This window comes from Nipponia nippon, unplaced genomic scaffold, assembly GCF_047370975.1.
Source record: "Nipponia nippon isolate SJK-2023a ecotype South Korea unplaced genomic scaffold, ASM4737097v1 scaffold_1, whole genome shotgun sequence".
Lineage (NCBI taxonomy): Eukaryota > Metazoa > Chordata > Aves > Pelecaniformes > Threskiornithidae > Nipponia > Nipponia nippon.
Genome location: NW_028262290.1, coordinates 77,864,462 through 77,878,894, shown reverse-complemented (window position 1 = coordinate 77,878,894; position 14,433 = coordinate 77,864,462). Strand labels below are relative to the sequence as shown.

At 38.5% G+C, this 14,433-nt stretch overlaps 1 protein-coding gene across 1 annotated transcript in view; it reads right to left on the bottom strand.

Moving 5' to 3' along the window:
* The window catches only part of ADCY2 (adenylate cyclase 2), a 228,809-nt gene that overhangs the window by 196,485 nt on the left and 17,891 nt on the right, over positions 1-14,433 (bottom strand). The window contains exon 2 of the mRNA XM_087760375.1: positions 12,058-12,255. Coding sequence (XP_087616501.1) covers positions 12,058-12,255 — 198 coding nt within the window. The remainder of the gene's footprint in view (positions 1-12,057; positions 12,256-14,433) is intronic.

Genomic DNA, 14,433 nt, shown 5'->3' with positions numbered 1-14,433 from the left:
ACAAAAAAACCCCAAAACAAAACATTACAGAATCTGGAAGATAAAGCCATAATCTTTTGCTTGCTTATATTACCAACAAAGAGAAAAAAACCTTGCCACAGCTTTTTTCTTTTCTTTTTTTTCGGGGGCAGAACTGCAAGTGTGGTCACAGGGAATATGACAGAACTCTAATTGAGCCCTTAGATATTTGAACTTGCAACACTATTATTGTCACTAATGACACCTAAAAATCGTTATTTAAGTAAACTCATCTGCATTGAATGAGGCAAAAAAATATTGTTATGAAGACTACAGCTGGCTGCAAGACAAAAATACAGGGTGATAAAAAAAAATGATGTATTATTTGCCACACCTCGAATACTGTGTTTAGTTTTGGGCCCCTCACTACAAGAAGGACATCGAGGTGCTGGAGCATGTCCAGAGAAGGGCAACGAAGCTGGTGAAGGGTCTGGAGAACAAGTCTTATGAGGAGTGGCTGAGGGAACTGGGGTTGTTTAGTCTGCAGAAAAGGAGGCTCAAGGGAGACCTTATTGCTCTCTACAACTACCTGAAAGGAGGTTGTAGTGAGGTGGGGGTCGGTCTCTTCTCCCACGTAACAAGCGACAGCACGAGAGGAACAGCCTCAAGTTGCGCCAGGGGAAGTTTAGATTGGATATTAGGAAAAACTTCTTCACCGAAAGGGTAGTCAGACATTGGAACAGGCTGCCCAGGGAAGTGGTTGAGTCTCCATCCCTGGAGGTATTTAAAAGATGGGTAGATGTGGTGCTTAGGGATATGGTTTAGTGTTAGGTTAATGGTTGGACTCAATGATCTTAAAGGTCCTTTCCAACCTGAACAGTTCTATGATTCTATGATTCTGTAATTAAATTGAAGAAAGGCTGTCTTCATCAATAAGTGGCAATGGAGATAACTGTCATGGTAAATACGAGAAGGTGATGCAAACTTAGGAGGAAATGTGTGAAAGGAAAGGCTGAAAAAGGAATACAAAGGAATTGTGAAATAACCAAAACAAGCAGAAAATAGTCAAAGGACATTCATACTACAAATGTGAAAACTGATAAATTACAGAAACCATCTCAAATTGGAATATTACAACAATGAAGAAATCTAGAAAGCACTAATGTGGAAAGAGACTGTGCAGATTACAAAATGCAAATTACTTTGCAATGCCACATGAAGACATGAGACACGGAGATTGTAGTTACTAAGTCAACCCTCCAGCTGCCATCTTGAATATGATTCTTGCAAAACAAAGATATTTGCAAATCGGGCACATGTTACAGAAATCAGAACATTTAAGAAGAGATTCAGGTTTGTGAATTTAAGCAAAGATAATGCTCTGAAGAGTAAGATACAGAATTTATATATATATATGTATAACTCAGCTAAAATGGTATGTACAAGAAGCAAATAAGAAAAATGCAATTCAACATGATTAATGTAGTCAAATTTTAAACTGTTCAAACTAACTCTGCCTGAACAATATAATTCAAGAACTTAAGATCTTACACAAAATTGACGCTACTGATAAATGTGTTATTTTACAGGAAGTTTATCTTAAGCTATAAAATCAATATGAAGCTTCATAGTAGTAACAGAAAGAAAACCTGTTTCCTAACTGGCACATGCATGAAAATATGATTTTTTTTTTTTAGGTCTTGTGAATACATATATGTGGAGGGACAGAAGGTGTTTTTTTTACCCTGATTGATAGACTGAAAAGGTTTTTCTCCCACTGTCACAGATACTGGACTGTGTGCAGTTCTCTTGGCTTTTCGGTTGCTCTAAATGAAACCTCTAGCATTTCAGTTTGTTGGGTTTGGGGTTTTTTTTGTGGTTTGGGTTTTTTTTTAAACATATCCCTGTCCCAGATTCCCCAAACCAATGAAGCTTAGCCTGGGCTTTCGCTTACACTACTTAATATTTGCTGTTCTCACCCTGCAAGTTCAGATGAACTGGGGCGACTGTGGCTCTTCTTTGTGTGAGGATGAGCAGTAACGACTTACTGTGGTCTGACTAAGACAGTCTGATCAACACTTCTGAGCACTCAAGCACTTTGTATTTTTGCAGAAGTAACAAAGCTTCTAAAAGACAAACACAGCCCTAACTGGTATCTAAGTTCCTGTGATAGTGACCCAGGAAGCTTAGCTTTTCCACAATAATGAAGCTGGGAGATGTTGTGTCCTTCTCCCTGATTTCGATCTCTCAAGCAGTTACTGGTTCTCTTTTGAAAGACTGCTTCTTTTGAAACCTGCAGAAGTCCTCTTGCCTTTCCTGTTCTCAGCCCTTCTCATACCAACATGTAAATCAGTCTCATACGTTACCTAAAGAGGTAGCAAAATCATAAAAGATAAATACTTCTGGGATTGTCCCTCTGCAACACTGAAATGTTTTCTGAGAATTGACTACTGTCTTGGTCCATTATTTTTTTCCTTCCTGTTTTTCTAGACAGCCTATTGCTGAATTAAGCCAATATAATCATAAAAGCTATGTCCCAATAAACAAGCAACACACAGTGCTTTGCATACAAAAAAATTATTTTGTCACATAGTAAAATAAAACAAAAAAAATCACTATATGAACATGAATAATCTCTTGAAAGCATGTCTGTTTTCCAGTTCTCAATAAATCTATCTATAATTTATATATTATTCATATAACTTACATTTTAATTATACATTATTCTTAAACCCCTGAACTTAAACACATTTGAAATCATAAAATAACACAATTCCATGACATAATTATATTTGTGCACTTAAGATATCTATAAAAATGTATTCATATAGATTTTACAAATTGTATTTTTTATATGAATATATAAAACTTAAACATATCTCTTCTACAGCTCATATTGAATGAGCCTTACTACATCAAATGTATTTCTAACTCTTTATCTCTTACTTTTGTAAAGCTCTATAAACAGTTTAGAGGGTTTAACCACACTGACAAACCCATTGTAAATGCTACCAAAAAACTTAAGATGTCTTCTGTGCTACAAAACCTCTTTCTGACATCTATCAGAATTAAGACACGCTAAAGCCACAAAATTGGTTTAAATTCAGTTCTAAGATCAAGTTTTTTTTAATTTTAGTAACCAGAAAAAGAAGACAGAATAGTACAAATATTTGTGATTAATTAATGTAGGAGATATGTTTCTCTCATATGTTTTATTTCCCTTTCACCTGCCCATCCTTATTCATGGAGTTACCAGGATGAAAAGTATGCTTAGCACCTTGCTTGTCAACAAATTTGTAACCAGCAGACCATATTGCTTTCTTTCAAATATTAGTTAATTTAATGTAAGCAATGTGTCCTAATATCTGCATAGCATTATAGATTTGTATACTGGCAAGTGAAACTGAAAGGTATTTCACAGCCAGCATATCACAAACTGCAAGCACATGGGGGGAAATTCTGTTACCTGCTTCCTAGACTAAAAGAGAAGTGATCTTCTGACAATCCAGATATTAAGATTCATGTATTTAGCACCACAGTTGTGCCTAAAACTTCTTAAAGGGAATGCAGCTTGTAGGAAACATTTTCACCACCTATTTTATTTTTTCTTTGTGTAACAGCTTGCTAGCTGAATTATTACAGCACTAGAAACTTGCAAACAGGAACAGTTTTGAGACAAATGGTGAAAAATGACCAAAGGTCAGGATCTATGATGATACACCCTTTCATTACCTAATTCACAAAAATAAAAACGTAGAGTAGCATATCCAATGGCCATGTATAGATACAAGCTTTTCCATGGCAGGCAGGTAAGCAAAGTCAAAGAGCTCAAACCAAGAGACTCATGCAGTGTCATGCCAAAACCTTCCCTCCTGGAAATCAGGTAAACTGTCACATTTCTGAGTGGAAAACAATTCCAATGAAAGTTAAAGGCTTGCATGGCTACCCTAAATTATACTTGCTAACAAGAAATTCTGGATAGCTTCTTTAATAGTTCTCTGGTAGCTCCATCATACAAGTAATTGTTAACTAATACGTACTATGAAAATATTAAAATGTTTATTTCCTAATGTCAAATCAATTATTAAGCACATAAGAAGCCTTATGAATGGCTTAAATTATTAATTGCCATTTGTCATCTGGTCTCTTGGCTTCAGCAACATCCGAACAATATGATGATATTTGAAATCAGTATTGCTTAGTTTCAGTACTCTCAGAAACATTCAGCTACTTATTGGTGTTATTTCCCATCAGAGAGAAAAACCTTGCCACATTCGGTTTTGCGTATTTATCTGAGACTCACATTTTTATTGTACTTTGATGGAGTTACCTTAACGCTTCCCTTAGCAAAATTCATTCACATGACTTGCACAGCAAATATCACACCGCACACAAACTATGCAATAATCTTGATGAAAACTACAATCAGCTCAGCCTTTGTACTTAATTGTATGCTCCGAGATGGAAAAATCACTACAGGAAATGGAGTAAAGAAAAATAAGCTAGCAGGGAAAGAAGGGTTTCATCAGGCTCTTCTGATAAAGGTGCAGGACACATTCAGTCTCTTCTACTTTATATTACAGTAAACATCTCTCATAAACCTTATAATGAATGCCTAAAGAGATTAGAAATATAACAAGATTATTATCCCCTGATGTTATAATTTTTGACACTACTGCTCCAGAAGAATGCTGGAAGGATAAAAGACATTTAGATAGCAAAAAGACATGAACTTTTATAGCTCAGAAAATCTCTCTCTTCAGTTTTTAGATGAACTTCAGGCACAGGTCAAAGTAAATTGCCATTTAAACTAGTTCAGCAGTCCCCAAATGGAAGTAGTACATAGGAATAAAGAACTAAAAGGATGTTCCTGGATCACTGAAGTCCATGTCCCTGCTATCAAAGACATTGAATGACTTTCAGCTAAGGTCAGCATTCCACTGTAAAACCAATTCATTATTTTAATCCTTATTATCCTGACGCTATTAGCCACTCCACAAACCCAGTGCCCTAACGGCTAAGGGATTTATTCTAATTTCCAGTTTAAATTTCATTAATGGCAGGCTGATTTTTTTTTTAATGCATGTATGTGTCAATAATCCTTTATCTTCTGTAGCTTCTCCTCAAATCTGATGTTTGCAACCACGGATTATCTGTAGATGGCAGTCACACCACTCTCAGCATTCTTCTCTTCTGCTGATCTATACCGAGGTCAAGCTCTTCCCATCTCCTCTCACAAAACTCTCCTTTTTCCTGGCAATCTCGCTTGGCGCCCTCTGCATTTGTTCCAGTTTCAGTTTATCTTTTCGAATGCAGGTGACCAGAAATGTACATAGTGATCCAGGTGAGGTTTCATCCTTAGCTGGATACTTTGCCATCATAACTGAGTCTTTTCTAGACACATATCCTAATGACCCAGTGACCAACTAATGCTTCTCCTCTTCATTCTGCTTGTCCCTGCTCATTTTCTACCGACGAACTCTCAGCCTATAGTTGAAATTTCTGCCATCAGTTCCCAAATGCAGGCACCTAACATTTCCTATGATTAAATTTCATCTAGTTGCTATTACTTCAGTCCTCAAGGTCATGCTTTTCTTCCCCATAACTTTCTGATCTTTTGCTGTATTAGGAATCTTTTAACTGGGTCATCAACAAATTTCATTATAGCAGTGACATTCTGTCACCCCACCACTAGTAAAAAGCACTTATAAAGGCAAACATTCCCCAGAGATCTCCCTGAAAAATTCAGCCAGCAATCTTTCTCCCGCCTGATGCTCTCTGAAGTCACACCAGCTGCCATCTCCCCTCACCTATATGCACAGTTACTTTAATAATGCTCACCTCCTCTAGTAGTGCTTCTAGTCTTCCATTTGACACTAGAACAGATTTTTTTTTTACAAAACTGCTTTCCCTATTTAAAAAAAGAAATCGGTTCTCTTTCCATGAACAGCTATCACACTGCATTGCCATGACATTCCAAAGGTTAACAAGGGCACTTTAGGGCTAACAGGGTGTTCCAAGGCTCCACACATTATTTTACTACAGTAATCTACTGTATTACTGATTTTAATGACTACTGGCAGGTCTCTAATAGCTCAGCTTTTTCCTGTCTTCTATACAGATATAGCCATACCAGACTTGACAAACACATTTAAATGTCTCGCTATTAAGCCTGTGACTTCATATGTCTATAAAAAAATTAATATTAAGATAAAAATCATCTGTTCTTCTCCTTCCTCAAATATAACTGCAAATATGGCTTATACATGTGGATTGTGGGTTTCTTCCTTTTCTATCACACCTACTCCTAAAGCACAGTATCATCTGCCGGGCAGTATCTTCCCCTTTCGGTCAAGCCTCCTGGTTTTCCTTATGCCCTTTTTCAAGTGACTATTCACCTGCAAAGTACTTAACCATGCTCCTACAAGATTTAGTTCCTTGATCGGGATACTCATTCCTGATAGTCTAACTAATCTTGAACTTGAAAACATGTCAAGTCTCCCCCGCACTCCAGATCCTGAGCCGGCGGTACTGCTGACAGCAATTCATCCTTGCTTACCTGCGCTGCAGGGACTTCCCTGACACCTGCCCTGCTCTCCTGCTCAAACGTCTAGCTCTTTTTTGTACTGCTTAACCACACAACACGTTATTAATAATTTATGGCAGGGCTGACTTTAGATAAGGCAGGTCCCAAGCAAGGTGTGGAAATCGGACACAATGTAATTCTGTACAAAGAAAATTCTTCCCTTTCTGTGGATCCATTGGCTGACCCCACTGCCTAATACAGAGCTAATTGCCACAACCGCAGAAACTCTGTGCAGGCCCTCACTCCTCAGCACATGATAGACTGATAACCTCAGATGCCAAGAGAGTATAAAAAAATGAGAATTATAAGTACTAATACAGAAAATTTTGCCCACACTTTGTAAACCAGGGCTGCTCCAAGGTCTGAATTGAACCATTCCATACCACCACATTAAAACAAAACAAAAAAAAGTGCTTTAGACTCAGCTCAAAAAGTAACATTTAGACTAAAATAGTCAAACATATATTCTAAACACATCACTCTGTGGATAATTTTTTTCGGAAACCAGAAGTGTCAAATCCTGTTTGAAGTAATTTTTGTGCTGTAACTGAATATAGACAAGGAGGAACACATCTGGTGCCTGGGCTGTGCAAACGTATTTATAATTAAGTAGAATTGAATACCAAAATCCAGCAATGATAGAATTCATCAAACTAGTATAATGCTGTATAATTACTCCCTTTTTTTATATCATCCACTGTATGCTTTAAGAGCTCTTTTTACCCATTGCTATCAATGTGCTATGACATATTTACACACACCCTGTATAAAAGGCTGAGGAAGAATTAGACATGTCAGAGGATGACATGGAAAGGCGACTGTTGTACAATAACTACACTATCAGTGAAACAAGAGGAAACTGATTTAAATTCATTCCCTGGCATGTAACTCTACAGATAGGTACTGGATTTACGTTTTGTAAGGAAAGGTGCTCCTTTCTATAGTAAGGAAAAGTCCTAACATGACAAAATCAATAAATCACCTTTTTCCACCAGCACTACTTCCTCAGCTTGCCTGCCTTGCATTACTGGCCCTCCACCAAACACACCATCCACTGATTTAAGCATGGACCTTTCTAAGCATCATCCTTGGGTCTTTCCCCACTGAAACCATCTCCACGCATTATTGGTCACACCTTAGATTTGGAAAGAGCTGCCAGCAGGCAACTGCTCTCTCTGAGCCTCTGAATGACTTCCTTCGCTCTGCTTCTTTCCTACCACCCCTGGCCAGGTGTCCCACAATTCCTATCAGACAGCCCAGCCTCTCTCCTGGGGTGTAACAGTGTAGTGTGTGTAGGTCCTATCAAAGCATCCAAGTTCCCTGGGCCACCAAGGAAAACCAGGGCCTCCAACTGCCAAGTTTGGCACTGACAGAAACTCGGCCTGACACCAACATGAGAGGGTTGCCACACTTCTTTAAAAGAGTTTGTCAGGTACCCAAGACATTTGCCATCACTGTCCTAATTTTTTTCGTGTAAAGCCACCCAGTGCCTCATCAAGGCACCCTCCATCTCCCTCTCAATGTACTTGCTTCCCTTCATTGTCTATATAGAAAAGTAAGGGATCTTGGACTAACTTAAGAGGTAAGTTAGTTGGTATGGTTGATAGTGCAAATATCCTGGCTCCTCTCGTAGATGGGTTTATGATTACACCCACGCAGCCTAGTGACAATTACGGCCTTTGGATCAGGCTCAGCAGGCAATTACAGAGACAGCATGGGGCTTGCAGACTGGCCCAAGGGACAGAGCAACCGTCTACAGCTGTGCTGCCTTCCCCCTTCAAACAGCAGCCAGATACCTACCTGGTAATAGCTTTCTCTCCAAAGCTGTAGCTGCAGCCGAACAAGAAACAAGGAAATACAGACAGATAAAAGCAGTCTGCAGGGACAGCAAAAAGATAGCTGAAACCAATTATGATTTGCACTTATTTCACATCAGCCCACAGGTTTCTAACAAAAAAAACAATGGCCCTGACCAGCCACTTCATTTCCAGCCCTCTACTGTTCGTGAAAGTTATTTGAGCTATGTGCCTGCAGGCTCAGGAGGAACTGCTCCACATTAAATATATATTGAGTTCATAACCAAAATAGTCTCTCTGAAGTGGTATTTTTATTGTAAACAAAAGCTGCAAAAGTTCACACCTAAGGTTCCTTCAGACAACAGAGAGAAACTGCATTTAGCAGTTGCAAACAGCCAAAAGGAGCATTAAAATCACTAAGCCAAAATTTACAGGATGCGGGGTTGTCTTTTAAAGGGAGAAGGCTTGTGCACAAATGAGAGAATAACATGTTCTTTCTATAAAACATGGTATGCAGAAAATTTATGTTTCAGTAGTTACTAGTACAATTAAGATATGCCATATTTTTAACAAGCTTAGGATTCAGAAGACATGAAAGATATGGTGAAAAGAGTATTTTTAAACTCTGCTGGACCAGAACAAAAGTTAGGCTGTAATTTGAAGAAAATTAAAATAAAGCACTTGTTTTCTAAATAAGTGTGCATGAACTGGCTCTTTTTTATTTTTATTTCAATAACTTTCTAATGAGCTATGTTATTTAAAATAGAACTAATTTACATTTTACATCATATTTCTTTTCTTTCATAAAAAGGGTAAAGGAAAAACAAAAACACCCTAATAAGCCAAGGAAAATGTTTTTAAAATTCACAAAATGTAAAACTTCAATAAAGAAACTGTCAGTGATCACTGAGGAAGGATTTTTTAGATTTGCTTTCACATATAATTACAGGAGAGAACACTGATTATTGACATACGTATTCTTGATACAGAGCAATCAAAACACCAGCATCACAGGAATACACGGCAGTATTTTACTGTTCACTGCTTTTTTACAAACGTTCAAAAACATCAAACCTGTGATTAGTCTATTGTGTAAGGTGTCAAATTTCTAGAAAGATTCCCATATTTCTATAGTTTACTCTTAACAGACACTAGGTGAAAGTATACCTACAAAAGTGATCAACAAAACAGTGCTGCTATTCAAAGGGGGAAAAAATGGTTTTGGGGAAGCAAAGGGTCCCACTGCAGGTAGTCACACCAGCTCTGACTCTTAGCAGTGAGTGGCCAGGGGCCATCCTGCCGCAGCCTCTCTCCCGCCAGATGCCGAAGATGCCTGCACAGTGGAGTTAAGCCACATATCTGCAGCCAGGTCCAGGCTTTCTGGAAAAGCCCTACCCGCTCTGGGCTGGAGCCTGCATAGCTCTAGGCAAGGCAGCTGCCTGGAGCCGGCTGCTGCTGGCAGAGCTATCAATGCAGCTCCCTCCCAAATATCCTCTTCTCCAAGCAACACTTGCACGCAAAGCAAGGAGCAGACTGAAACATCGGAGGACTTGTGTCCTGGCAACCTGCGGAAAGACAATGCCTTTCCCTGGAGCTCTGCAGCCCTTCCTGCCCAACATGGCCAGCCACGTCCCTCGGATGCTGTGGGAATGCCTACTTTTTTCCTAAGACGAAAGCATGGCAGGATAAACCATCTTCACAGGCTGAACACAACCCCGGGACCAAAACATCAGCATCCCTCTTAGATCTCTTTTATGCCACATGCTTTTGAAAATCGTTATCTTGTCTTTCAAATAACAAAATTAAACTCGATAGAATTGGCAATGAGCAAATAATATGGCTAATTAAATATTTGCATCTAAACTTGAAAGTCTGAAATATTCTAGCACGACATCCCGCAACTGGCAAGGAAAATAAAGAAATCAAAAAAGTAAAACCATGTGAATTATTTAGACTTGATATCACAAAGATACAGGGACTACCATGGTGAAATCCGTATCTAGAGAAAAATAGTATGTGTTCTGATTTGCTTTTTATTACATGCAAGTGTGGCCTGGTTTGGTAGTTTCAAATACTTTAAAAAAACAACAACAACAACAACAAAAAGCAGGAAGGCAGTTTCATAGCTAGTTAATCCCTGAACCATCCAAGAAAATGAGAATATAAAAGTCACCCACAAAGGTAAGGGCTCCAAAACTAATATTACCAACACACACCAATAATTTAAATAATTTGAATTAAAGATTTTAAAGAAACTACTTCCATACTTAAAGTTCAGTATTTGCATAAATCTTTGCACTATCTGAATAACAAGTCAGAGAATTTGTTTCAAGTTTATCTTAAAGACCTAGAAGGCACCCCAGATACAGCACTACCATTTAAAGCTTATAACTCATGGAATCAGCATGAAATTTTCAGAAGATGTATTGATATATTTCAAAGCCTTTTTTCCATCCTTTGAAGGGCTTTACAATTATTATATCAGGAGTATTCCCATGTAGAGAGGCTTGGGAAAGGGAAAAGGATATGGCAGAACACAGAAGAACCGATCAGGCACAATGTTGGATATTGCACATCATTTATTGATATTTCAAAAGTGCTGGTATTAAAATGCAATTGTATTTTTGCTCTGTCTTCATTAAAAAATTTAAAAAATGTGAAGGGTACTTCACTGTTTCTCTACTGTCCTAGTTTCAGCTGGGATAGCGTTGATTTTTCTTCCTAGTAGCTGGTATAGTGCGGTGTTTTGGATTTAGGATGAGAATAATGTTGATAACACCCTGATGCTTTAGTTGTTGCTAAGTAGTGCTCACACTGGTCAAGGACTTTTCAGCTTCCCGTGCTCTGCCAGGTGCACAAGAAGCTGAGAGGGGGCACAGCCAGGACAGCTGACCCAGGCTGGCCAAAGGGCTATGCTGTACCGTATGGCGTCATGCTCAGTACATAAACTGGGAAGAGTTGGCTGGGGAGCAGCGATCGCTGCTCAGGGACAGGCTGGGCATTGATCAGCGGGTGGTGAGCCAATTGTATAGTGTATCACTTGCTTTGCATATTATTATTATCTTATTATTATTATTGCTATTACTGCTATTCTATTTCATTTTACTTCAATTATTAAACTGTTCTTATCTCAACCCACGAGTTTTCTGACTTTCACCCTTCCAATTCTCTCCCCCATCCCACTGGGGTGGGGGGAGTGAGCGAGCAGCTGTGTGGTGCTTAGTTGCTGGCTGGGGTTAAACCACGACATCTACTCATTTATTTCCCTAGAAATGCAAGGAAACTCCTAGTCCTTTTTTCTCACACGTTGCTAGAGAACATCTTGAAGGCCACAGAAAGCCTACACTGAGAGCTCAAACATTTTAAGCTGAAGAAGATAGCATCAGCAGTCTTGAACAAAACCAGCGTTTTTGCCACATTAATTGGTCACTAGAATCAAATATTCACTATACAAAGAAGTTGGTGACTGGAATCAAATGTTCATTATGCAAAAAAGCTTAAAATATAAAAGCAAAATCCTTCAAATATTTCCATATCCTAAGTATGCACATCTCTTTGGTATTTATAAAATAGATGCGGGGAGTGTCAACATGCAAACACTTAGTCACAAAAACATCTTATGAGATGTCCCACAAAAAGTAACGTGAATACTTTTGCATAGAATGATTCTTGGAAATGTACCCTGTGAAGTAAAATTAATAATATGATGAGTCTTACCTGGTCCCAGGGACAGATGATTCCTCCAAAACACATAAAGAGATATCCCATGGCAACCAGACAAACCCAGACCACCAGAGAAAATATACGAAGCAGCTTCTTAAATACAGGTTCTACGCAGACAAGGATAAATATAGCGAAAAAAATTGCTAGAGCCGTTGGAACAGTTATTAAAAATGCCACATGGTCTTCAATTTCCTGGAAACAGAGGAAAATGAAAAGGAAGTTAAAAGCTAATGTACTTAAAGGTCAGATAGCAATAACATACTCTAAACTGATTGCACATGGAGATCTCAGAACAACATGGCTGAATATCAAAACAGGATTTCTTTCTCTGTAAGAAGCTGTTATTTGGAGTATTAACTTCATAAACAACTATTAACCACACTACTGCATGGTACGTCTTTTACTAAATTGAGGAATTGAAGCAGATTGAGAAAACTGTAAATCACACTACAGTAATGCACAAGACCTGTAGGACAGAGCAAACTAAAAGGCAAACACAATCTACAGAAGCGGGATAGCCTTTCTGCTTCAGAATTCAAAAGATTTCTCGGATTAGTGCAGTTTGCAGGTGAAATTCAAGCATCCCTATTGAAGACTGCAGCTGTCAGAATGCCTCCTAAATCAACTATGTGTCCATAACTCCATAAAAGCCTTTTTGACAGTGGTATTTGCCAGGTACTATATATTTTGCTTCTGTTTTAAGTATTTATCTGGAAGGATGGGCTCTAGATTACATATATTCTAGATTACATTTTCTCCTAGCAACTGCTTGCTTCAGAATGTGCAAACAACACCCAAAGCGAGGACTAGAATCTAACTTGAAGAGAGATTCAGAATAAACAATATTTAAATTTATTTACAGAATTTACATAGAAGTCACTACACTAATATCTTTAAATCATCTAGTGATGGATGCACTAAAAAAGAATAAATATTTGATTTTATATTCCTGTATGTGTTCAAAAGTATCTCTGGTTGAAGTACAACAGCACTGTATCAAACTCTGCTCATAGGATAGGTGCTCATTCCAGCAGCTGTTACAAATTTTAACAGCCTCCTTTGTAGTAACAAGGATTGCAAAAGCAGGCCCCAAATGCCACTGTTGCAACAGTATAAAATCCTCCACTAACCACACACTTGATGCAGAAAAGCCTTGGATCCATTTATTCATGCTGGTCAAATCTTGGGAACAATGAAAGTACCTCTTTGATGATTTGAAAGACATCTAAGCACAAAGAAATAACATTTCTTTTTTCCCTAGTTTTGTAGTTGCTTCCTTAGTGCCCTGATAAATCTTGTTTATTGATGGGTTTTCAACTTAAATACTTAACATTTTATTTAAAAGCTTTTTGATGTGACTTTTTTTCCCTTTCTTATGTGTATAAGACTTGCTACAGTTAGAGCAAAACTAAAAATTTGCAAGTAAATTTGTAAATTTAAAAATATTTACAAATGCTCTCAGCATTTTTTGATTTGTTTTGTTCTGTTTTTTTCCCCGGATCTAATGTTTTACAACGCGACATCTATAGAGACACTTGCTGTAAGGTTCTTTCCCCCTCCTCTCTTCAAAGTCCTTTCTTTTTCCTTGCGGTCCTGGCTGCACTTGTACTGCACATTGCAACACCCACCTGCTGCACCAGGCAGGGCTGCCCACTCCCCCCTGCTGCAAACCCACCACCACCACACCTGAAGCTACCCCAGCACCGGGCAGCCCCCCGCCAGGAACCGCTCGTACACACAAACCGAACCTCAACTGATAACCTCCATATTTCAGCAGAAGAGGAGAGGCGCAGATTGCCTCTGTGCAGAGGGCATTAGCTGAGGCTCTACTCTGTGCTGACACCGGCAGGTTCAAACCAAGGGGAAACACCATGATGAAAGTCCACAACTTATTGTGCAGACTGCAGATTATCTTTCACGTACCCTACCCTGCCCGACAAAAGGCAGCTCATCTTTCAACTCTTCTGATCCTTTCTTCCCTTTTAAATTTACGAAGTCACACATTTAAGCAATTATTATTGCAGCACTGATGATCGGGATAGAATCAAAAGAAGAGCTGAGAAACTGTAAGTGATGGTGCTAACTTTGAAATGCAAACACTCATCTTCCTAATATTAAATACATACATTAAGGCTTTCAAGCACTCGGGTAGTCATCCTGAAAAGAAATTTATGGGCTTAAGGTTAGGCATAGAGGTAAGTGCCCATATGAGTACAGAGCTGTATGAAGTAAGATACATGCAATCTTGCATAGTAAGAGACAAAATATAACACCTAACTAGTATGAGCAAGAACTGCTGATTTGCGTCTCTGAATTTTGTGATTTTTGATCATTCCCATCTCTGAAATTTGTTTCAGTGAATTGATTTAG